Below are 24,647 nucleotides of genomic sequence, written 5' to 3' on the forward strand. Positions count from 1 at the left end.
ACTGTAAAATATTACATTAAATGAAAGGAATAATGGGAATTCAAAATAAAGAATTTACTGCAATGTAAACAAAGTCATTTCCTTAAGAGGAAAAATTTGGATCTTGAATTTAATAAGTTTCTAAACTCCATAGTGAATGAAAGAATTTTAACACTGGGTTAAGGTACCCAAAGTAAATCCATTATAACAGTAAGTAAAATGGAAGTAGTATTTTCTACACATGTCACACAACTGACCAATACGTAGAATTAGCCGAAATGAGGAACAGTTTGAGTATCTTGGGTCATCAAAGACTATATGCCACCAAAATGCTTTCAACCTGATCAAAATACCACAATGTGTTGTGATTAAGTTCTCCAGAATACTAAAACAGGTTACTAAGGAGAACTATTACCAAAGGGGACAGGAAAGAATATCATCAGGTTTATCTCACATCCACACCACACTGCAGTCATTCCACTCCTAACTCCTAAGCAAACACTTTTTGTCTTAAAATGACATAATGACATTGTTGGTGAATAACTGAGGTCAATTCTTGACTTGGATTCACACAGCAGGTCTCTCAATTTTACTGTACATGTCAATAATTTTATTCTTATATTATTAACTCTGTATACAATTTTGAGTCCTACAAGATCCATGTCTCAAAAATGTCAAGATGTGTATGCTTTTATTTTCACCATTCATTCATGATTTATTTGGCAAAATATTAAACTTCATACCTAGTCATATGCTAGGTACTACAGTAGGCAGTAAAATTAAGAGGGGAAAAACAAGTCCCTTCTCTCAATGAGCCTTATAACTTGTGAAGCAACAGAGGGCAAACAATTACAACTAAGGTGGTTGATGGATGCCACAGTGAGGGTGTACACATGACAAGAGGGCTTGAGGTAAACACTGTCAGGAACTCTGCTTAAAGGGGTTAGGAAAAGGGGTTAGGAAAAGGCTCTTAAAGGTGGTCCTGTAGATGAGCCTTGGAGAATAAACTGTACTTTAACAACGGGACAATAGAAGTAAAGGGCTATGTAAAGACCTGGATGAGAAAATAAGGGATGAATCATAGAACTAAAAGGACTTATCATTGTGGCTGAAAGTGTGAATAGTTAGAGGAATTGGTGTGGGGGGAGGTTGCGTGTGCTGTGTATTGAGATTGTGGTGTGGGACTGTATGGTGAATGAGATGCGGCATCTGTTCCCAAAGAACTTACAGTTTAGAGGAGGAACAGACCGTCAACAGTTCATTTCAATGACAGGCTGATGTCACGGTGGAAGAACACACAGCAGACTGTGACTAGACAGGCACAAAGGACGGCCTTAAACATCACACAGCTAAGTTAAAATTTTATCCTATAGGCAACAGTAAGTCCTGGAAACATTCTAAATGGGTACCAATCACAAAAGTGGCAATGTGGATGACGCACGGACTGGAAGGTACAAAGACTAAAGCAGAGCCACCAAGGAAGCCCAATAGTAGGCAAAAAGGCATGCAAATAATGCAATATACATTTGATGAAAATTATATATACACTGAAAATGACAATAGAAGACTACATAAAAACCTGAGGAAACTAAAATATAAATAGAAAAGGCAGCAAAAAACTGTGTAGCACAATTTAGTATAGAATAGTATATATAAAATATATATGCTAATAGACTCAACAAGAAAAAAGGAAGTAGCTAAAATAATTTTCTATTGTTTTTATTCCATTTATTACAGCAATAGAATAAAATGAAATGGAGAAAAAACAACACAAGATTAATATTTATTGTATCTATTGGGTCTGACCCAGATGGGTTACATCCAATTTCTGGTTCTTGGTTGCCAAGAATGGGTTTTACAAATGGTCCTACTGTCCAGCTATACTGTTATTAAAATACAAAAGAGGAGGAGTGGGGACACGTTGGCTTAAAAAATGCTTAAAATTTCTATTATGAACAGCTATCTCATTCCTGATACAGAGACAAGGAAAATTCAACAAGCTAAGGGATTCAAAGTCAAAGACACAGAGAAAACAAATCACACAAATAATTTTTGCAAGTGTGTCTCTCTTGAATGCTTAGGGGAAGAGTCTCTGAAAAATGGTTCTGACACCTAAAGGCTTTTAAGCCATTTAAAAACAACTGAACCAGTCAACAAACATGCCATTTTATTGAGCATTTATAAGCCATGCACTTGACTCTAAAGATATAAAGGGAAAATAAAACATAGTCCCTGCCATCAAGGGGCTCACAATCTAAAAGGAAAAAAAGAATGGTTACAAATAATCACAATAAAGTCTGGTGAGTCCTCTGACAGAGGTACATACAAGCTACTGAGATGAAGCAAAGGAGAGGTAGAATGAGAAATCAGGCTTAAGTGGCAAAAAGGAGTTCGAAGATCTTAAGCTATAGAAAAGGAAAGAAGACTTACAGCACATGCAAGGAAATGTGAAATGTGAAACAAGGCAAACGTGGATAATTTTATTCCCTACAGTATAAAGTGGGAGGGAAAGAGCAACTGGAAATGAGGTTAAAGAGGGAAGCAGGTAACAAATTACAAAGGGCCTTGCATTCAAATCAGAGACTTTGGCTATTATTGCATTCTCAATTACAAGATGCACCATTACTTTATGAACTGCAAAAATAAAAAGAAAAAGCTTTATATTTAAATTTATATAATATTCCTACATAAAGCTTTATATCAAAGGGCAAGAACTTCAGCATAAGATAAATAAAACAGCCATGCAGAAAGGAACAACATGAGACTATATTTCTCAAATTGCCCTTAGGTGGAAGGAGGGGGGAAGAAAATTTCTCCCTGAGAACTGAATTCCAAGCAGGTCCACAGCCTACTTGTGTGGTCTAAAAACAAACAAGTAAAACTAAAGCTACCAGTGTGGTCCAAAAGCAAACAAATAAAACAAAACAAGCAAAGACTTTAAGGTGGTCTCAGGTTGGTCCCCAGATGCCTGGCAGAAATTCTCTTTAGACAAACCATACTTTAATCGAGAAGAAAAGAAATTTAAGATGCAATCTCATTTCAAATATGACAAATGTACATCTTGAGAACTGATGAAAAATAATAGATTTTACAGTCAGTATTAAATCTGGAGATGCTTTTAATTACCATGACAACTTTTTAAAAATACCTATTACCAGGCTGCAAATCAGAGATTCTCATACAGGTAGGCTTGAAGCAGAGCCCTCAACACTATTTTAACAAATGACTCAAAGTTTTTTTTTCCAAATACAACCAGACAAGATACTAAGACACTAGCATCTGTCTGCAAAATTAGCTGAAAACTGCTACTATAAAATAAAGAACACAGTACAATTTTAAGCCCAGGTCATAATCTGATCAGACAGACACTTCAGGAAGACCATTCTGGTGCCAGTGGACTTTGTGGAGAAGATAGATTAGAAGAGGGTATGGATAACAGAACAGTTAGGAGATTAGTGAAACAGTTTTAAGATCAGAGATGGTGATCATTTAAAAAATAACAATGGGGAGAAAAATAAGAGAATCAAGGAGGAAGAATTAGAATTCCATAAAAATTACAAGAAGGTAGAGGTGTAGGATCTAATTCTAAAAAAATTTCAGATTTGCCCCTAATCAGCATTATAGCCAGTAGGCCTTGAAAAAGGCCTTATTTGGGTATGGTAATCCATTATACTTTATACCTGTCTAGTAAATGTAAAAAAACAGTATAATATGCAAAAAAATATATAAAAAGGTAATATATTATACCTTCTAGCTGTATAAGTGTAAGTCCTGCAGAAAATCCTATACAACATAACCATCAACTGTTCAAATGCAACTCACAATCAAAATGATCTTGAAGTTCAGATGTAAGCACAGAGGAATTTTATTCTTTCATGTTTCACATTTCTATAAATCAGTGGGTATGAATTTAAAAATTAAAATTTCTTTGTGTAAAAAGAGAGAAAGGATTTTTCACTGTTTGATAAATTTAAATTACAAACAGAAAACAATGAATTAACAAACTTACGCTGAATATGAATGAACTGTTTTGGCTGTTTAAACTCTCCTTTGTACAGGCGATTGTAATAGTTGACGTTGCTCTCTGCCTCAGGAACTGGAATGACCATGCTCTCTTTTTTTTCTCTAAACACTTGCTGTGCTGAAATAGCTCGCTGTAAGTGGTGTTCCTAGAAAATGTAAAGCAGGCAATTATGAGTTGTTTTAATAATGTCAATTCAATACAAAATTCTATTTAAAAATTACTTTAACAATTGCAAAGTACTTTAAGAATCAATTAAAAAATAGCAGTTCCTTTGCTACAGACCTTCAGAAAACATTGCCATTATTCTCCCTTAATATCTGTATACATACTGGTATAACTTTAAATGACTAGGATTTTAATAAACAGAATTTTAAAAAGATTAAGTATTCATAAAGTAGAATTTAACATCTCAATTACAAGAAAACTGATTCCTTGTTTGCTAAATCAATTGAGGTGCATATCACCAATACCATATAACACAAATAAAAGCAAATAACAGGAAAAAATTTATATCAGATTCTAAGCATCTTCTGTAATTTATACACCTCAAACTTCAAAAGTACAAAATTCTCAATAACTCAGAGACAAGAGAAAATTATAATCAACAGACTATATTAGTATCATGGCAAGAAGCATTTTTTAACAAATATGAAAAAATAGTTCTTTAATATATATCCAGATTCTAGTAACTGCTCATTACCTCACCACTTAACAGATACATTCTCTCTAACCCACTATGAACAATTTCCAACAAAGCACCTTTACTGTTTGGAAGGTAAACTAGGCCATGTCAATCCCCACAGGATCCCCTCCATATTTAAATGTTACAATCACTCAATGACTTACAAGACTTTCTATCTGTCTGACCTTATCTCATACTTTTCTCCTCCTAAACTTTATTCTAGCCACACTGCCTCCTCTCTTTAAGGTTCCTAAATATCTAAATGGATTCCTTCTGAAATCCCTTCAAGTCTCATCTGGCTACATTGCATTGCATAAATTAAGATTTATGTATCAGGAGCCATCCTTTCAACATTTTTCAGAGCACCTGGTAGATACCAGATACTATTCCTATCACTGAGAATTATGAGTGAATGAGACAGAGACAGACTTCGCCATTAAAGAATTTAGCTGGTGGAAGATAGATTATCTAAGTATGTAATCACGTCTGAGCTTGATAAGCATGTCTCTTCACAATTAGTCAAACCACTCATTCTGGGAGAACAGATAAAGATGTCCAGTTCAGTTCAGTTGCTCAGTCGTGTCCGACTCTTTGCGACCCCATGAATTGCAGCACACCAGGCCTCCCTGTCCATCACCAACTCTCAGAGTTCACTCAGACTCACATCCATCGAGTCCGTGATGCCATCCAACCATCTCATCCTCTGTCGTCCCCTTCTCCTCCTGCCCCCAATCCCTCCCAGCATCAGAGTCTTTTCCAATGAGTCAGTTCTTCGCATCAGATGACCAAAGTACTGGAGTTTCAGCTTCAACATCAGTCCTTCCAAAGAATACCCAGGACTGATCTCCTTCAGAATGGACTGGTTGGATCTCCTTGCAGTCCAAGGGACTCTCAAGAGTCTTCTCCAACACCTCAGTTCAAAAGCATCAATTCTTCAGTGCTCAGCTTTCTTCACAGTCCAACTCTCACATCCATACATGACCACTGGAAAAACCATAGCCTTGACTAGATGGACCTTAGTCGACAAAGTAATGTCTCTGCTTTTGAATATGCTATCTAGGTTGGTCATAACTTTTCTTCCAAGGAGTAGGCGTCTTTTAATTTCATGGTTGCAATCACCATCTGCAGTGATTTCGGACCCCAAAAAAATAAAGTCTGACACTGTTTCCACATCTATTTCCCATGAAGTGATGGGACCAGATGCCATGATCTTTGTTTTCTGAATGTTGAGCTTTAAGCCAACTTTTTCACTCTCCTCTTTCACTTTCATCAAGAAGCTTTTTAGTTCCTCTTTACTTTCTGCCATAAGGGTGGTGTCATCTGCACATCTGAGGTTACTGACATTTCTCCAGTCAATCTTGATTCCAGCTTGTGCTTCTTCCAGCCCAGCGTTTCTCATGATGTACTCTGCATAGAAGTTAAATAAGCAGGGTGACAATATACAGCCTTGACGGACTTCTTTTCCTAGTTGGAACCAGTCTGTTGCTCCATGTCCAGTTCTAACTGTTGCTTCTTGACCTGCACATAGGTTTCTCAAGAGGCAGGTCAGGTGCTCTGGTATTCCCATCTCTTTCAGAATTTTCCAGTTTATTGTGATTCACACAGTCAAAGGCTTTGGCATAGTTAATAAAGCAGAAATAGATGTTTTTCTGGAACTGTCTTGCCTTTTCCATGATCCAGCGGATGTTGGCAATTTGATCTCTGGTTCCTCTACCTTTTCTAAAACCAGCTTGAACATTTGGAAGTTCACGGTTCACGTACTGCTGAAGATGTCCAAAGGAAGTAAAATATAAACTAAGAGTTTTTAGGATCAATAGCAATTTAGCAAGGCAAAAGAGGAAAAGAAGAAACAATCCAGGCACAGCGAACAGAATATCCAAAATGGACTAGATCCCAGAGACGTTCAAAAAAAGGCAACCAGTTGAACAAAGGGACAGGACAGTGGGTTCTGGCTTAGATTTGAGAGCTGACAGTGGGTGCTGGCTTAGATTTGAGAGTTTCTTCACCTTCAGAAAATGTTTTTCTTCACAGGACAGAATCCCAAGCTGAAGCACTAAGTACACTTTTCATACAAATATTACTATCAATCTAGTTATTTGGAGTAAAAACTTTTGAGTTGACAAAGAACTTTTGAGGGGATCAAACAGACAAACAGCATCAAGAAACTAGGAAGCCAGGCCTTGAATGAGGTCAGCAATTTGTAGCATTAATTAAGCCTGTATTTTCCTACTGAAAGTGAAAGTTGCTCAGTTGTGTCCAACTCTTTGTGACCCCATGAACTATAGCCCACCAGGCTCCTCTTGGCTGGGATTCTTCAGGCAAGACTGGAATGGGTAGCCATTCCCTTCTCCAGAGGATCTTTCCAACCTAGGGATCAAACCTGGGTCTCTCACATTGCAGGCAGATTCTTCACTGTCTGAGCCACCTGGGAAGCTCTATTTTCCTATTACCTTGATGATATTTCACCTCTTCTGGTTAAAGAAAGAAATACACTGCACTGATATAATATTTTATAGTTCTCAAAGTACACCCACAATCACATACCTATTAGCTCCTTACAATCTTGGGACACAAGGGCAGATATTATTTTCCATTTTTATAAATGGCACTCAAGAAACAAGTGACTTACTCTTAGCAAATGGTAATGATATATAAGAGAGATAAATTTCAGGACTCTGATTCCAATGTTTCTTGACTATTCCATCCTTACTAGAAAAGTCTGATAAAGATTATAAAACAGGTTCTTATAATGCTAATAAATCTACAGACACAGGTAACAAAAAAATGTGCACATTTTTTAATTTGAAGAGATTCTTTTGATGTATATTTGACTTTGTCCTAAATACATTTTTAGGTATTATCTAATTTTTGAAATACATCTTCAATAGATTAAGATTTAATATTAATTTACAAATGGAAAAATTAAAAACAGATCATGGATGACTCCCTTCTTAATGCAGCAGACAGATGACAGATGCAGCCAGAAATTTAAGGAGCTAGACCATGACATACTCCCCCATTTACAGACTAAATTTAACTCTACGAATAAATTTTCAGCTACCATTTCCTTCCCCATATTATCAGTCTATCTGTAAAAAAAAAAATCAGAAAAAACAATGACAAGGCTTCTTGAGAACTGTGTTTCATATAATAGTTATAATCAGTGGCAAACACACACCAAAGCCTGAAAGTAGGTATCAGAGTTTGGATTTGTCATTGTGTTGGCGGGGAAGAGGTTGACAGGAGTAATGAATGCTGTTCTTGTTACATGCTGCGTTATACATTGGTGATGTTACCGAATTTTTAAAAACAACTAAAAACCAAGTACTGCTTAATTTCCTTTATGAAAGCATGCCTTTGACCTACCAGCTCCACAAATGGAATTCATCAAAAGGCAACCAACGAATGGGCAACACTGGCTAAATGAAAATGCTCACCATGGCACTGTTTCTAACACCAAAAGTCTAAATAGCAATAAATACATAATTAGTATATAAACTGTTGTATTATATCCATAAACTAGAACTCTTACATAACAGTAGAAAACAAAATAACACAGACCTCTAGTGACCTGAAAAAAGGCCTGGAAGAATACAGAATAGAACATTCCACAAAATGCTATTCCTTTTGGGTGCCCTTTTGCAGTTTCAGAATTTTCTATACATTAATTTTCTACAAATCTATTTTTACTTTCATAAACTAAGGGGGAAAAAAGATATAAAAAGGTTTAACATCTTAAATGAAGGACCTCTCCACCAAAAACACAAAATCACTTCTCATGGTTACTTTGACATTCTGAAATATCCTTTGATGCCTATCATATTACATACCTAAACATTTTTTGTGTTTTCCTAGAAATATTTTATTGTTGAGTCACTAAGTCGTGTCCTACTCTTTGAGATCCCATGAATTGCAACACACCAGACTCCTCTGTCTCCTACACTGTCTCCCAGGGTTTGCCCAAATTCAGGTCCACTGAGTCAATGAACCTATCTAACATCTCATCCACTGCTGCCCCCTTCTCCTTTTGCCTTCAGTCTTTCCCAGCATCAGGGTCTTTTTCCAATAAGTCAGCTCTTCATATCAGGTGGCCAAAGTATTGAACCTTCAGCATCAGTCCTTCCAATGATTATTCAAGGCTGACTTCTTTTAGGATCGACTGGTTGGATCTTCTTGCAGTTCAAGGAGCTCTTAAGAGTCTTCTCCAGCACAACATGAAAGCATCAATTATTAAGAAAAATATAAAGTATATAATTTCTCTACACTTTATACTCTTCCTAGTAACACATGAGATTATATGGTAAGCCATTAAACACAAACTAAAAGATGCTATATAATTAATGATTTCGAGTCATGTATAAGTACCAAGCACAATTCCACAAGGTACAAGGTAGAAATATTTTTTCTTCTGGAGATGAGTAAACTAAGACTCTGTGATTTCTATGACAGAAATTAGCAGAACTGAAATTTGAATCAGTGTTTGTATGTCTCTTTTCCATCTTGCCAAGCTCATATCCTAATATGCAGGCTAGGTTTCAGAATCCATCAAATTAGGCTGCATACAAAGTTAAACAATCACTGATATTTTAAAAATTTGCATCCAAAATTTCCAACTAAAGATAGCTGATTGAATAACTACAATTATCTACTCTACCTCACTGTAATTATAAACTTACTAGTAAAGGATTAAAAAACTAAAGCCACAATGACAAACTGAATTACAGACGAACCATCACCACAAAACAGAGTGTAACAAGATTCTTGGAGATCAAAATCAAAAGAGCAAGTTTCAAATACTTACAGAGAAAAGGAAAAAAAAAAAAAAAACTGAGCCCATCTCACTTGTCCTGCAGAAAACAAAATTATGGGGATTGTGAAACACTAGCTAGAAATAGAGCCAGAATGAGACAAACTATTCTTTGACTACTTCTCAAAAGCAGATCATTCCACACAGCTTACACTGACGAAAGAGGGCCCTACTAAACTAAGAATGTTGTGACCTACCCCAAATATACAAAAAACTAAGATTGGAGGAGGACGCAAAAGACTCAGGGGAAAAAAAAGGAAAGAGTTGACTGAATGCAAAAAGAAAGAAAAAGACAATTACCTCAGAGATGAAAACTAAAATTATGAGAAGCCTAGTGTAAAATATACTCAAAGACTTAAGTGTGCTTTATATAGGATGTCAAATAACCAAGTGAATAGAGAAAGAAGTAAAATGAGCAAGAAAGATGACAGAATATAAAAACAGGCAAAGAAGAAACGACACTCATATAAGTGGAGTCCTTGAAGAAAAAGCAAAACAAAAAAGAGAAAATGCAACAGAACTAGTATTTAAGATAAAATATATGAACCTACTTATCAAAAAAAGCCCAAGAGGGAGCAAGACGGAACACAAGAACTAGCATCACCAGACGATCTGATACTGCTTCGGGCAATCAGGAGAAAACATTCAGCTCACAGCTCTTCCTTGGGAGGGAACAGAAGAGTGGAACGTGGGTCTAAATTTCAGTTTTGGGGGGAGGTGCCCCAGGGACTATCTTCTGTCTCACGTAACTCAGAAGGCTAACTGAGCCAGCATTCTTTGGATGACTAGGTGCTGTGGAGAATGAAAAAGAACTTAGGCTTGCTGCCAACATCAGAAAACTCACAGCAACACTGACAAACATCAGAGGGAGCAAAACATTACAACAAGCTCCTAATAGATAATCCAGGGAACCCCTCTAACTGGGAAATTATGTGAACGTGCACAGGGAAGATGCATCTCCAGAAAAGGTTTGCGGGCTTCCAGACTCCCTACCTGGCTTGACTGCTAAAGCTCTTACCCTGTATGAAGCCAGTTCATAAAGACTAGGAGTTACGGTTACTTCTTCAAACACGCAAATTATAACAACAGAAAAAAACAAGGTGCATGAAAACATGACGCAGGGGGCAACTGGAAAAAAAAAAAAAATCTCCAGAAACTGATCCTAAAGAGATAAGAGACTGGTGAATTATCTGAGAATAAAAGTTTAAAATAATCATATTAATAAAATTCAATGCACCAAAAGAACATAGACGAGCAAAATCAGGAAAAACAACGTATGAACAAAATGCAAATATCAAGAAAGAGATGGAAAACATTAAAAAAAAAAAAAACCTACAGAAAACATTAAAAAAAAAAAAAAACCCAAATGGAAAATCTGGACCTGAAGACAATAAATGAGCTGGGGGAAAAAAAACAAAACAAAACCTAGTAACAGCAGACTTGATTAAGCAGAAGAGTTAGTGGAGTCAAAGAAAAAGAAAGGAATGAATAAAACCTAAGAAACTGATGACACCACCAACAGATCAAGAAACACATATGGAAGCCCTAAAAGGAGGAAAAAGGAGCAGAAAGTTTATCAGTTCAGTTCAGTCGCTCAGTCATGTCCGACTCTTTGCCACCCCATGAATCACAGCACACCAGGCCTCCCTGTCCATCACCAACTCCCGGAGTTCACTCAGACTCACGTCCATTGAGTCCATGATGCAATCCAGCCATCTCATCCTCTGTCGTCCCCTTCTCCTCCTGCCCCCAATCCCTCCCAGCATCAGAGTCTTTTCCAGTGAGTCAACTCTTCGCATGAGGTGGCCAGAGTACTGGAGTTTCAGCTTCAGCATCACTCCCTCCAAAGAAATCCCAGGGCTGATCTCCTTCAGAATGGACTGGTTGGATCTCCTTGCAGTCCAAGGGACTCTCAAGAGTCTTCTCCAACACCACAGTTCAAAAGCATCAATTCTTCGGTGCTCAGCTTTCTTCACAGTCCAACTCTCACATCCATACATGACCACAGGAAAAACCATAGCCTTGACTAGACAGACCTTTGTTGGCAAAGTAATGTCTCTGCTTTTCAATATGTTACCTAGGTTGATCATAACTTTTCTTCCAAGGAGTATGTGTCTTAATTTCATGGCTGCAATCACCATCTGCAGTGATTTGGGAGCCCCCCAAAATAAAGTCTGACACTGTTTCCACAGTTTCCCCATCTATTTCCCATGAAGTGATGGGACCAGAGGCCATGATCTTCGTGTTCTGAATGTTCAGCTTTAAGCCAACTTTTTCACTCTCCTCTTTCACTTTCATCAAGAAGCTGTTTAGTTCCTCTTTGCTTTCTGCCATAAGGGTGGTGTCATCTGCACATCTTCATGACCAAAATAATCATGATAGGTGTGATCACTCACCTAGAACCAGACATCCTGGAATGTGAAGTCAAGTGGGCCTTAGAAAGCATCACTATGAACAAAGCTAGTGGAGGTGATGGAATTCCAGTTGAGCTGTTTCAAATCCTGAAAGATGATGCTGTGAAAGTGCTGCACTCAATATGCCAGCAAATTTGGAAAACTCAGCAGTGGCCACAAGACTGGAAAAGGTCAGTTTTCATTCCAATCCCAAAGAAAGGCAATGCCAAAGAATGATCAAACTACTGCACAATTGCACTCATCTCACATGCTAGTAAAGTAATGCTCAAAATTCTCCAAGCCAGGCTTCAGCAATACATGAACCATGAACTTCCAGATGTTCAAGCTAGAGTTAGAAAAGGCAGAGGAACCAGAGATCAAATTGCCAACATCCGCTGGATCATGGAAAAAGCAAGAGAGTTCCAGAAAAACATCTATTTCTGCTTTATTGACTATGCCAAAGCCTTTGACTGTGTGGATCACAATAAACTGGAAAATTCTGAAAGAGATGGGAATACCAGAGCACCTGACCTGCCTCTTGAGAAACCTGTATGCAGGTCAGGAGGCAACAGTTAGAACTGGACATGGAACAACAGACTGGTTCCAACTAGGAAAAGGAGTCCGTCAAGGCTGTATATTGTCACCCTGCTTATTTAACTTCTATGCAGAGTACATCATGAGAAACGCTGGGCTGGAAGAAGCACAAGCTAGAATCAAGATTGCCGGGAGAAATATCAATAACCTCAGATATGCAGATAACACCACCCTTATGGCAGAAAGTTTATAGGAAGAAACAAATGGTCCCAAACTTACCAAATCCAAAAAGAAGGACATCCAAATTCAAAATGCTCAAAAGAAGACAACTACGATGAACTAAAAAAAGCCTACACTAAGACATATAACTGAAGGGTCAAAAGTTAAAGACAGAGAGAGTCCAGAAAGCCCCAAGAAAAAAAGTAAATCATCAGGTACAAGGGAGCATCCACAAGATGATCCACAGTTACTCATCAAAAACATTACAGGCCTTGGACTTCCCCAGTGGTAGAGCGGTTAAGAATCTGCCTGCCAATGCAGGGAACACAGGTTCCATCCCTGGCCTGGGAAGACTCCCCATGCTGTGGGGCGACTAAGTCCCTGGCCACAACTACTGCATCCACACACATCACAACTGCTGAAGCCCGCACACGCTTGAGCCTGTGTGAAGAAACTACTGAGACTACCCACCACAACTCCTGAAGCCTGGTGCTCTAGAGCAAGAGAAGCCACCTAAAAAGTAGTCTGCACACTGCAACTAGATTGTAGCCCCCACTCACCACCACCAGAGAAAGCCTGAGCACAGCAACAAAGACTCAGTGCACCCAAAACTAACCGATTTTTTAAAATTTAGGAGAAACATTACAAGCCAGAAAGTAGTGGAATGATACATTGAAAGCACTGAAACAAACAAAAAACCTGCCGACCACAATACTATATCTGGAAAAACTGCCCTTCAAAACTCAAAGAAATAAAGACCTAACAAGATAAACAAAGGCTGAAAAAGTGAATCACCAGTGAATCTGTCTTTTATAAGAACTGCTAGAGAGAGTCCTTCAAGTTGAAGCAAAAACACTAATTAGACAGTACATAGAACCACTGAAAACTAGAAAATTCTCCAGTAAAGGTAAATATATAAACAAATGTAAATCTTCTAATACTGTAATGGTGATGCATTAAGTCACTTTTAATTCTGGTATAGAATTTAAAAGATAAAAAACATAAAAACAATTAGATATAAAACTATCTCAATGGACACACCATATCAAGTACTTTTTACAACCACTATCTTTTCCAATTAAACTATAAATCAACAGCAAAAGAAAACTTAGAAAATTTTAATATGTAGAAACCAAACAACATGTTTTTTAACAATCAATGGGTCAAAAGGAAAAAACGACAAAGGAATTTAGAAAATAGACAAATGAAAACACAATATAACAAAAACTTAGGGATGCAGCAAAAGCAATATTAAGAAAGAAGGTTTTAGCAATAAATTCCTACCTACATTAAAAAAGAATAGATCTGGAATCAACAACCTAACTTTACACGTCAAGGAACTAGGACTAGAACAAACAAAACCCAAATTAGCTGAAGGAAGGAAATAATAAATTAGACTGGAGTAGAAATAAATGAAAATGAGAACAGAGAAAATTTTTTAAAAACACCAACAAAACTAAAAGTTCTTTGAAGAGATCAACAAAATTGACAAACCTTTACTTAGCTACATGATGGAGAAGGAAATGACAACCCACTCCAGTACTCTTGCCTGGAAAATTCCATGAATGGAAAAGCCTGGTAGGCTACAGTTCATGGGGTCGCAAAGAGTCAGACAGGACTGAGCAACTTCATTTTCACTTTAGCTACATGAACTAAGAAAAACTCAAATACCAAAAATCAGAAACTCAGAGAAGACGCATTAAAACTGATGCCCCTGGGGGAGGGGAGAGGGTGATATGAGACTACTATTAACAATTATATAACAAATTAACTAATCTAGAAGGAACATAAATTTCTAAAACTATACAATCTACAAAGGCTAAATCATGAAAAAATTAAAAACATGAATTACAGTAATGATACTGAATCTACTGAATCATTAAACAAACAACTCTCACCAATGAAAAGCTCATCACCAGATGGCTTCACTACTAGAGAATTCTACTAACATTTAAAGACTTCAATCCTTCTCAAAATCTAAAAATAACTGAAGAGAGGAGAAAACTTTCAAACTCACGAGTCCAGTATTATCCTGAAACCAAAATCAGACAGATACTTACTTGGGTGGGGATATGCAAATGGGTAAAAGTCGTCAATAGGTACACAATTCCAGTTCCAAGTTCAGTAAGTCCTGAGAGTGTAGTGTACAGCACAGTGGCTACAGTTAATAGCGCAGTAGTATATATATAACGCAGTACTACACATATGAAAGCTGCTGGGAGAGCACATCTTAAAGTCCTCCTCACAAGGGAAAAAAATCGGTAGCGATGTGAGGTGACAGATGGTAACTAAACCTACCGCGGTAATCATTTTACTATATGCACATAGATCGAATCATTACGCTGCACACTTTAATACAATGTTATGTGTCAATTTTATCTCAATGAAACCGGCAAGGGGAAGGCAGAGGGACACTACACGTAAAACACAAAAACCAAAAAACCCTACAGACCAATATTGCTGATGAATAACAATGCCGAAGTCCTCAACAAAATACTAGTAAACCAAATTCAACGACACATGAAGATGATTATACATCATGACCAAGTGGGATTTATTTCTGGAATGCAAGAATGCTCAATGTATGATAACTGGTCAATGTAATACACATAAGAGAATGAAGGACAAAAATCACATGATTATTTCAATTGACACATTGAAAAAAATCCAAACTCTTTCATGATACTAACACTCAAGAAACTAGGAACAGAAAGAAATCGTCAAGCCCACAGCTAACAATATTCTCAACGGTGAAAAACTGAAAGCTGTTCCTTTAAATCAGGAACAAAACGAGCAGGCCTGCTTTTGCCAGTTCTTTTTCAACACAGTACTTAAAGTCTTAGGAGGAACAATTATCAAGAAAAAGAAATACCAAATAGGAAAGGAAGAAGTAAAAATATCTTTGCTCACAGATGATATGATCTTCTATGTGTTGTTCAGTCACTCAGTCGTGTTCGACTCTTTGTGACCCCCACGGACTGCAGCATGCCAGGCTTCCCTGTCCTTCACCATCTCCCTGAGTTTGCTCAAACTCATGTCCACTGAGTCAGCGCTGCCATCTAACCATCTCAACCTCTGTTGCCCTCTTCTCCTTCTGCCCTCAGTCTTTCCCAGCATAACGGTCTTTTCCAATTAGTTGGCTCTTCACATCAGGCCGCCAGAGAAGTGGAGCTTCAGCTTCAACATCAATCCATCCAATGAACATTCAGGGCTGATTTCCTTTAGTATTGACTGGTTTGATCTCCTTGCAGCGTTATTTACAACAACCAAGTGGTAGAAGCAACCCAAGTGTTTACTGACAGATGAATGCATAAACAAAATGTGGTACATACATACGATGGAATATTAGTCAGTCTTAAAAAGGAGGACAATTCTGACACACGCTACAACATGCGTGAATCTTGAGGATATTATAAGTGAAATAAGCTAGTTACAAAAGCACAAATACTACACTGCTTATATGAGGTCTAAATAAAGTAGTCCAATTCTTAGAAAGACTGGTTGTTGTCAGGGGCTGGGGGAGGAGAAAAAGGAAGCTACTGTTCAATGGGTATAGAGTTTCAGTTTTCCAAGAAAAGTGCTGGATATGTTACATAACACTATGCATGCAGCTAACACTACTCTACATCTAAATATGATTAAGATATTACACTTTAAAACACTCACCAATACCTGGCAAAAGTAATACAGAACAACAGACTCTGGCATATATTTGAATAAAACTATTCAAAAATAATGAAAAAGCCTCAAAGCAAACAATAATAATTAACAATAACATATAACTTAAACGACCAAAAGAATCAGATGAATATCAGACTTTAACAATTATAAAGCAAAGAATCAATAAGGCAGCCTTTCCAGAAACCTCAATGAACATAAAGTATGAATCACAGATTTTACATCCAGCTAAGTTATCTTTCAAGTATCAAAGCTATACAAAGTACTCAGGGACTTTAACAGAGGACTTTTGAGAAATCTACTAGAACAGCACTGTTCAGAATATAATGGGAACTACATATGTGAGCCACACATTTAAATCTTCCAGTAGTTACAGTAAAAAAGAGTAGAAATAGGATGAAATTAATTTTAATCTTATTTAAGTCAATATATATATCCAAAAATTATCATTTCAACACAGAATTAATATAAAAAGGTACAGAGATATTTGTACCTGTACATAAAAATGTACAGGTACATTTTTTTCTTTCCTACCAAGCCTATAAAACCTGTATGTAACACATGTGTTTTATATGTATAGAACATCTCAGTTCAGCCGTATTTCAAATGCTCAACAGCCACAAATGACTAGTATAGGCCACCTTCATCTTGGCTTCCATCTAACCAAGATATCAATGGAAAACTTTAGCAAAATTATATACATACACACACACACTTATATTCATGTATCTCAAAGATGGGAAAAAGGGTAGAAGATTAATGTACAAACATTTGCACACTAAAGTGGAAAAAATGCAACTAAAAATGGGAGAAGGAAAAAAAGATTGGAGCAAAATTTTAACAACTAGCCTATATAACATAATACAAAAAATTAAATGTTATGAAGAATTGTAATCAAACATATTCAGCCATATCAATAAATATGAATGGACTTATAACATCTATGAAAACAAAAAGATTTTCAATTTGTCTCATAACTCTAAACTCAATTATATGCTTATACAAGAAATATCCTACCCATCATCACCCCAAAAGGTGGTCAGAAAGAATAAAAGGAATGTATATAAAGCTTACAGGTGATAGAAGACAGTAAGAAAGACAAACCCATCCCAGTATCAGACAAGCAGAATTCAAGCCAAAGGGTATTAAGCATGACCCAAAATCCACAATTCATAACAAAGATTTTGATTCCTTTACACATGTATGAATATCAATGTATCAATAATAATTTATGCTCAAATAATCATTTTATGAAGCAAAAGCTACAAATAGGGAAGGACTGATAAAGATACACTAATAATAACTTTAAAAGACCACTCAGCACAAGGCAAATCAAGTGGTCAAAAAGCAAGCAAGGACCTAAGCAACCAAATAAGGTAAATCTCATCTGTCAAACTTTACACCCAATGCCTCTTAATCTGAAGTCTTCATGGAAATTTCACAAAATTGATCATATATTAGCTAAGAATTACAAAGAATAGATTATTATGGATGGAGTAAAAGGGATAAGAAGAGAGAGACATTTCTCTGAGGATATAATCTTTAACAGTTCTGAATTTTAGAATCCTGTTAATGTTTCACATACTCTAAAAATAATCAAAATTAATGATGATGCAAAGAGGACCCAAATTAGAACTCAAAAAGAAACAACAAATAAACCTCATTTACTAGAAATGAATATCCATGTCTACAATAAAAGGGACTGGGAAAGAATGGAATTTAAGTTTCTTTCAAAAATAATGATTTAAAGCTCACTGGTAAAATTTAGACCATATATACTTCAAAGGATTGTTGTAATGATTATATAAGTTAGTAAGGTGTTCAGAATAGTCCACAGCACACTGTCAAGGCTAAAAGTTTCTGATTTTTATTACAATATACCACTAGGGTGCAATACTCAAAATAGTGAAATTCTAAGAACAAAATTTAAAAAATCAAAATTTTGACAATTCAAAATCTTTTCTCAACACCCAAGAAAAAGATGTCCTCAATCTGATAAAGAGCAGGCAGTACAGTGGAAAACCTACAGATAGCACCATACTTAATGGTCAAAGACTGAATCCTTTTCTTCTAAGATCAAAAACAAGTCCCCAAAAGTCTATTTTTCCTGAGTCTCTAGTCAGTGCAGTGAGGAAAGAAAAAGAAATGGCATGCATATTGGGAGAGAAAAAAAAAGTAAAACTTTGTACATGACATGGTCATGGAGAGAGAGAATCTGACAGTATCTCAACAGAGCTACATTTTAACTAAAAAATGAATCATGGACTTCAAGTCAATATTTGTAACTCAACTGTATTTCTATTATCCTAGCAACTGAAAATGAAAATAAAAAGCTATTACCATTTAAAAGAGCATTAAACCACTAAATATTTAGGGACAGTAAATATGCCCATGCAAAACTTGCTTGTCAACATAAAGAGAAAGTTGCAGTATGTTCATCAACTGGAAGGTTCAATACTGTTCAAAAAATTTACTAGTGTAAATTTCCCTCAAAACTGATTCACATAGATACAATAATATTCAACAAAAATCCCATTCAAAATCCCAACAGGCTTTTTTAACAGAAATGGACAAGCTGATTCTAAAATTCATACGGAAAGGCAAAAGAACTGCAAAACATAATCTTGAAAAAAATCTGAAGATCTGATTACAAGCTACATTGCAAAATATACAGCTAAATTATTCAAAATCGCATGTTATCAGCCTAAGAATGAACATATAAAGCAATGGAAAAGAAAGAAGTCTAAACACAGACCCCCCCCCCCAACACACATACACGTAATCAATTTTTAGACAAAGGTGACCAATTAATGGGGGAACTGAATAGGAGTAAGGAAAGTCTTGTCAACAAACTGTCTGGATGTCAGTTTGGGAAAAAATAACCCATACTGCTATCTCAACTTATACACAAAAATTTATTCAAAGATAGGTCACAGACCAAAACACCAAGTCTGACTTGTAAAATACCTACAAGAAAACCTCAGTATGTAAGAAAACCTTAGTAGCCCTGGGTTTGGCAAAGATTTCTTAGGACATAAAACAGAAGAAATTATATATGAAAGAACTGATAAACTGGACTTCCTCAAAATTAAAAAACTTGTGCTATTCAAAATACATTCTTAAGAAAATGAAAAGACAAGCCAGACTGGAGGAAAAATTATTCACAGTAAGTATGTGAGAGGCCTTGTATGCAGAATATATAAAGAACTCTTATAACTCAATAATAAGAAAAAACTCTATTGTTTTGTGGGAGTTTTTTGTGTGGGAGTTTTTTGTGACGCATATGTGATCTTAGTTTCCCAACCAGGAGAACCCATGGCCCCTGCATTAGGAGCACAGAGTCTTAATCACTTGATCGCCAAGGAAGTCCTGAAAACAATCCTACTTTTAAAGAAAATGAGCCAATAATTTAAAGAGATATTTCAAAAAATAAGATGCAGGGATGACCAATAAGCACTTGAAAAGATGTTCACCATCCATGTACCAGGAAAATGCAAAATAAAATCACAGTTTTGACTACATACTCACAAAATGACTAAAATTAAGAAACTGGTAATATCAACTGCTGGTGGGAGCATCAAATGATATCACCACTTTGTAAACTGTTGGGGAGTTTCTTATAAAAATACACTTAGCACGAGATCCAGCAATCTTACTTCTAAGTGTACACCTGAAAAGTGAGATGCATGCCCATGATGAGAGTCAATTCCTAGGCAGGTTGATAAGAAGTCTGGGGTCCCCAAAAAGGAAAAAAGGGTCTGGGGCTCTCGAAGAGGAGATAGGGGTCTGGAATTCTCAAGGAGGAGCAAAGGACAAACATCTTTTTTTTTTCCTCTACATTCCTTAGTCTTAATCACAAAAGTGTTTTTTTCTTTAAGCCTGGAACTAATGATTACACAACAAACAACTCAGTTTAAACTCAGTATTAAGGATTATGTATGTGGCTTCCCTTGTAGCTCAGTTGGTAAAGAATCTGCCTGCAATGGGTCGGGAAGATCCCCTGGAGAAAGAAATGGCAACACACTCCAGAATTCTTGCCTGGAGAATCCCATGGACAGAGGAGCATGGCAGGCTACAGTCCATGGGGTCGCAAGAGCTGGACACAACTTAAGAGACTAAACCACCACCAAGGATTATATAACAATAATGTATCCTGCTTGACTGCAGATGGTGACCGCAGCCACAAAATTAAAAGATGCTTGCTCTTTGGAAGAAAACTTATGACCAACCTAGATGGCATAATAAAAAGCAGAGACATTACTTTGCCAACAAAGGTCTGTCTAGTCAAAGCTATGGTTTTTCCAGCAGTCATGTATGGATGTGAGAGTTGAACTATAAAAAATGCTGAGCATCAAGGAATTGATGCTTTTGAACTGTGGTGTTGTAGAAATTCCTGAGAGTCCCTTGGACTGCAAGGAGATCCAACCAGTCCATCCTAAAGGAAATCAGTTCTGAATATTCACTGAGAGGACTGATGCTGAAGCTGAAACTCCAGTACTTTAGCCACCTGATGCAAAGAACTGACTCATTTCAAATGAACCGGATGCTGGGAAAGATTGGAAGGCCGGAAGAAAAGGGGACGACAGAGGATGAGATGGTTGGATGGCATCACTGACTGACTCGATGGACAAGAGTTCGAGCAAGCTCCGGAGGTTGGTGACGGACAGGGAAGCCTGGCATGCTGGAGTCCACCAGGTTGCAGAGTCGGACATGACTGAGAGACTGAACTGAACTGATCCTGCTTGAGGACAGTTTCTCCTTCCTGAAAACCTTCTGGCTAATCCTGTTATCTTAAAATATAAATTACGGGAGTGGGTCTAGTAATATCTTTACAACCTTGAGACAGTCTTTCAATTTATTGTAATAACTAACTAAAAAAGTATATAGCTCCCTTGCTTAGACAAGTGAGGGGGGCACTCTCCGTCCCCCTTCTGATGTCTGTGTCAGAAGCTTTCTCTGTCCCTTTTCTTACTTTAATAAAACTCTGCTACACAAAAGCTCTTGAGTGATCAAACCAGGTCCCTAATCCCGAGGCTAAATCATCTGCTTCAGAGATCACGAATCCAACATCGTTCGCCATAAGCAATCATCTTGGGGGCTCGTCCGGGATCTTCAGAACAAGGTAAGAACACACTCAGAGCTCTAGTCTCTCTGCTTTCTCAGTACACACATTTTCCACTTTACTTTACTAACTCTATGGTGTGCTTGTGTGAATGAATGACACGCCTTGCAAGAAGCAAGTGATGAGCCCTGCTCTATGGTTTTGCAGTGCCTTGTAATGACTGAAGGTAGCCCCAAAAAGAGGAGCCTTGTTGGGGGTTTATACTGACCTGCCAATGCCAAGAGAACCAAGGTCCCTGCTAGCAGAGTGACCAGAGATGGGCAAAGCATGTGGACCGAACTTTCCTTTCTCAGTCCCCTTTTCCTGGTCCCTTTGACCATTTTGTAATTGCATGGGGAATTAGAACTACTAACCTAATCTGTCAGATCATAGACATTAAAGGGAACTGTGATCCATGCTGTTACTATTTACTTTTACTTAGACCCCAAGTTTGGAAGTGCCTAGCCTTGCTAGGAGCCGGAAGTTACAAGAGCACGTTTGGGAGAGAGGCAGAGTTCTAGCTCCAGGAACATCTCTCAGGCTAGAGGTCACTCTCTTGGCTGCCTGCCTCAGGGGCCACTGACCTGAAAGTGAGTCTTTATCATGGCTGTGCCTCCGATCTATGTGGACAGAAGCACTGCTGGTGACCATGAGGTCTTTGAGGACACAGATGGGGAATTGCAGGATCTGGTCAGACTGGAAGTGCAATGGGCTTCTTCACTTGGTAGTGCTGTTAACAGATCAGAGGAGGTTCTCTGGTAGCTTATGTCTCGACTCCTTAGATTTTCTTTCTGTGGAATCTGTGGAAATGAACTGGAAGATTGGTCCTAGAAGTTTGAGGACAAAAATCACTTTTTCCTTGCTGGCCAACCCTTTTGCTATCACATATACTGGCGTGGTGACACTCAGAAGGGACACCTTGGTTGCTGTTTATCCTGTTATGATTCATCATTTCTACTGCGGTCAGGACTGTACTCAGGAATATGCACAGGCACACGTAAGACGGGTGCTTCCCTAGGAGTCCTGGCTTGGGAAACATTCTGAAAAACTGCTCTGTTCCACCCCGGGTGGCATCAGAGGAAAAGGGCAAATCAAAGACAGGTCTTGGTGGTATGGAACTAAGTCAATCTGAGGCGCCATCAGGTCTACCCCCGGTGTATCTCCACCCCACCTTGGTGGTAGAACAGGGAGGGACAAGTTCGGCGCCTGTGTCGGTAAGGGACAGACTAATTCTGTCTACACCCCAATCTAGAGCAGAGAGGAATGCCTCTGGTAGAAAGAAGCCACAGCTGTGGATCCCACTTTTTCCTCTCTTACAGATGGGAGCTAACCATTTCAGAACCATTCCATTAAAATGTATTTTAAAAAATCTGGGACAAGTTTGATTCCCAGAATTTAAAAAGACATGCCTGATCTTCTTCTGTGATACTGAATGGCCACAGTATCCTTTGGAACATGGGAACATTGGTTGAAGGGTCTCAATTATAATACTGTTTTACAATTAGACCAGTTCTGCAGAAAACAAGAGAAATGGGTAGAAGTACCATATATATTGCTCTTTATCTCTCTGCAAGACACGCCAGACTTATGTCCTAAGGGCACAGATCTGGGTGTGAAACCTTCAGTTCCCTCCTGTCCTCTTACTTTGCCCTTGTATGTAGGGCTCCCAACTGAACAGGGTAAGGATCAGGGCACCTTCCAGGAAGGGTTACCTCAGTCTCGGTAGAATTTCAAACAGTCCCAATTGTGGTCGAGACTATTTAGAGGATCCAAAAGGTATACAGAAGCTTTTATGGGACTAACTTTACTTTATCTATGATCCAATGGATATTGGCAATTTGATCTCTGGTTTCTCTGCCTTTTTCTCAATCCAGCTTCAACTGTATGAAACACACTGTATGGTTTCTTTTATATGAAGTTTGAAAACACAAGAAACGAATCTACAGCAGTTGAAAGCAGATCAGCAGCTGCCCGAAAATATGATGGAAGTTATGAACTGCAAGTAAGATAAATGGAACTTTCATGGGGAATAAAAATGTTCTATTCCTGTTTGGAGTGGTGGTTATACAAGTATCTTAAATAAACGCTTTATGGGAATTCCCCGATGGTTAGGGGATTCTGCACTTCCAATGGGGGTGGGATATTGATCCCTCATGGGGGAACCAAAATCCTGCGTGGCCTGTGCCGTGGGTTTCCATGGTGGCTCAGACAGCAAAAAATTCGCCTGCAATGCTAGAGACCCAGGTTCGATCTCTGAGCCAGGCAGATCCCCTGAAAAAGGGAATGGCTACCCACTCCCGTATCCTTGCCTGGAGAATCACAAGGACAGAGGAGCCTGGTGGGCTACAACCCATGGGGTCCCAAAGAATTGGACAAGACTGGGTGACTAATACTTTGACTTTCACTTGGCATGCACTGAAGCCAAATAAATAAATGAATGCTTTACACTGTATGCAAGTTATACTTCAATAAAGTTGATTTTAAAAATCTAGAAAAAATAACTTCTGATGTAAACAAAGAATGAATGTATACAAAACCTGCTGGTAAAGCAATTATTCACAATGATGCTAAAACTGTGATGAATAAAACAGACACCTTCAAGAATGAGTGCTAGTGACTGTGTTGAAGTGTAATTTGGTATGTTCTGGAGAACAGTTTGGTAATATGTTTCTAAGCCTTCAAAAACTTTCTAACAATTAATCTATTATTTACACAATAATTATAGTAAGTAAAACTGGAAACAACTGTATTATCTCCAGTACTGCTATAATTACAATATATCCATGATATATTGCCAACTGAAAAACAGTTTAATGACATGTGAAAATACTTACAAATTATGTAGAAATGGCACACAACAAAATCAGATATTGAAGATAATCCCAAATATAGTGAGGTAAATAGAATGACAGGTAAAAGCATGCATAAACGGTAAAAAGCATGCATAAAGAGTAAAAATCAAAACTGGAGAGAAATGTGCCAAAGTATTGGTAGTGAGACTATGAAAGTGAAGTCGCCCAGTCGTGTCTGACTCTCTGCGACCCCATAGGCTGTAGCCTACCAGACTCCTCTGTCCATGGGATTTTCCAGGCAAGAGTGCTGGAGTGGATTGCAATTCCTTCTCCAGGGGATCTTCCCAACCCAGGGCTCAAACCAGGGTCTCCCACACTGTAGACAGATGCTTTCCCATTGAGCCACAACTGGTCTCTATTTTCTTCTCTACATTTTCT

The 24,647-nt window shown here is 37.7% G+C and overlaps 1 protein-coding gene across 2 annotated transcripts in view; it reads right to left on the minus strand.

Annotated features, from left to right (window-relative positions):
• The window catches only part of EPC2 (enhancer of polycomb homolog 2), a 130,046-nt gene that overhangs the window by 70,964 nt on the left and 34,435 nt on the right, over positions 1 to 24,647 (minus strand). For both annotated transcript variants that reach the window (XM_069577608.1, XM_069577607.1), the window contains exon 2: positions 3,989 to 4,148. In XM_069577608.1, the coding sequence (XP_069433709.1) occupies positions 3,989 to 4,148 (160 nt within the window). The remainder of the gene's footprint in view (positions 1 to 3,988; positions 4,149 to 24,647) is intronic.

This window comes from Ovis canadensis, chromosome 2 (genome assembly GCF_042477335.2).
Source record: "Ovis canadensis isolate MfBH-ARS-UI-01 breed Bighorn chromosome 2, ARS-UI_OviCan_v2, whole genome shotgun sequence".
NCBI lineage: Eukaryota > Metazoa > Chordata > Mammalia > Artiodactyla > Bovidae > Ovis > Ovis canadensis.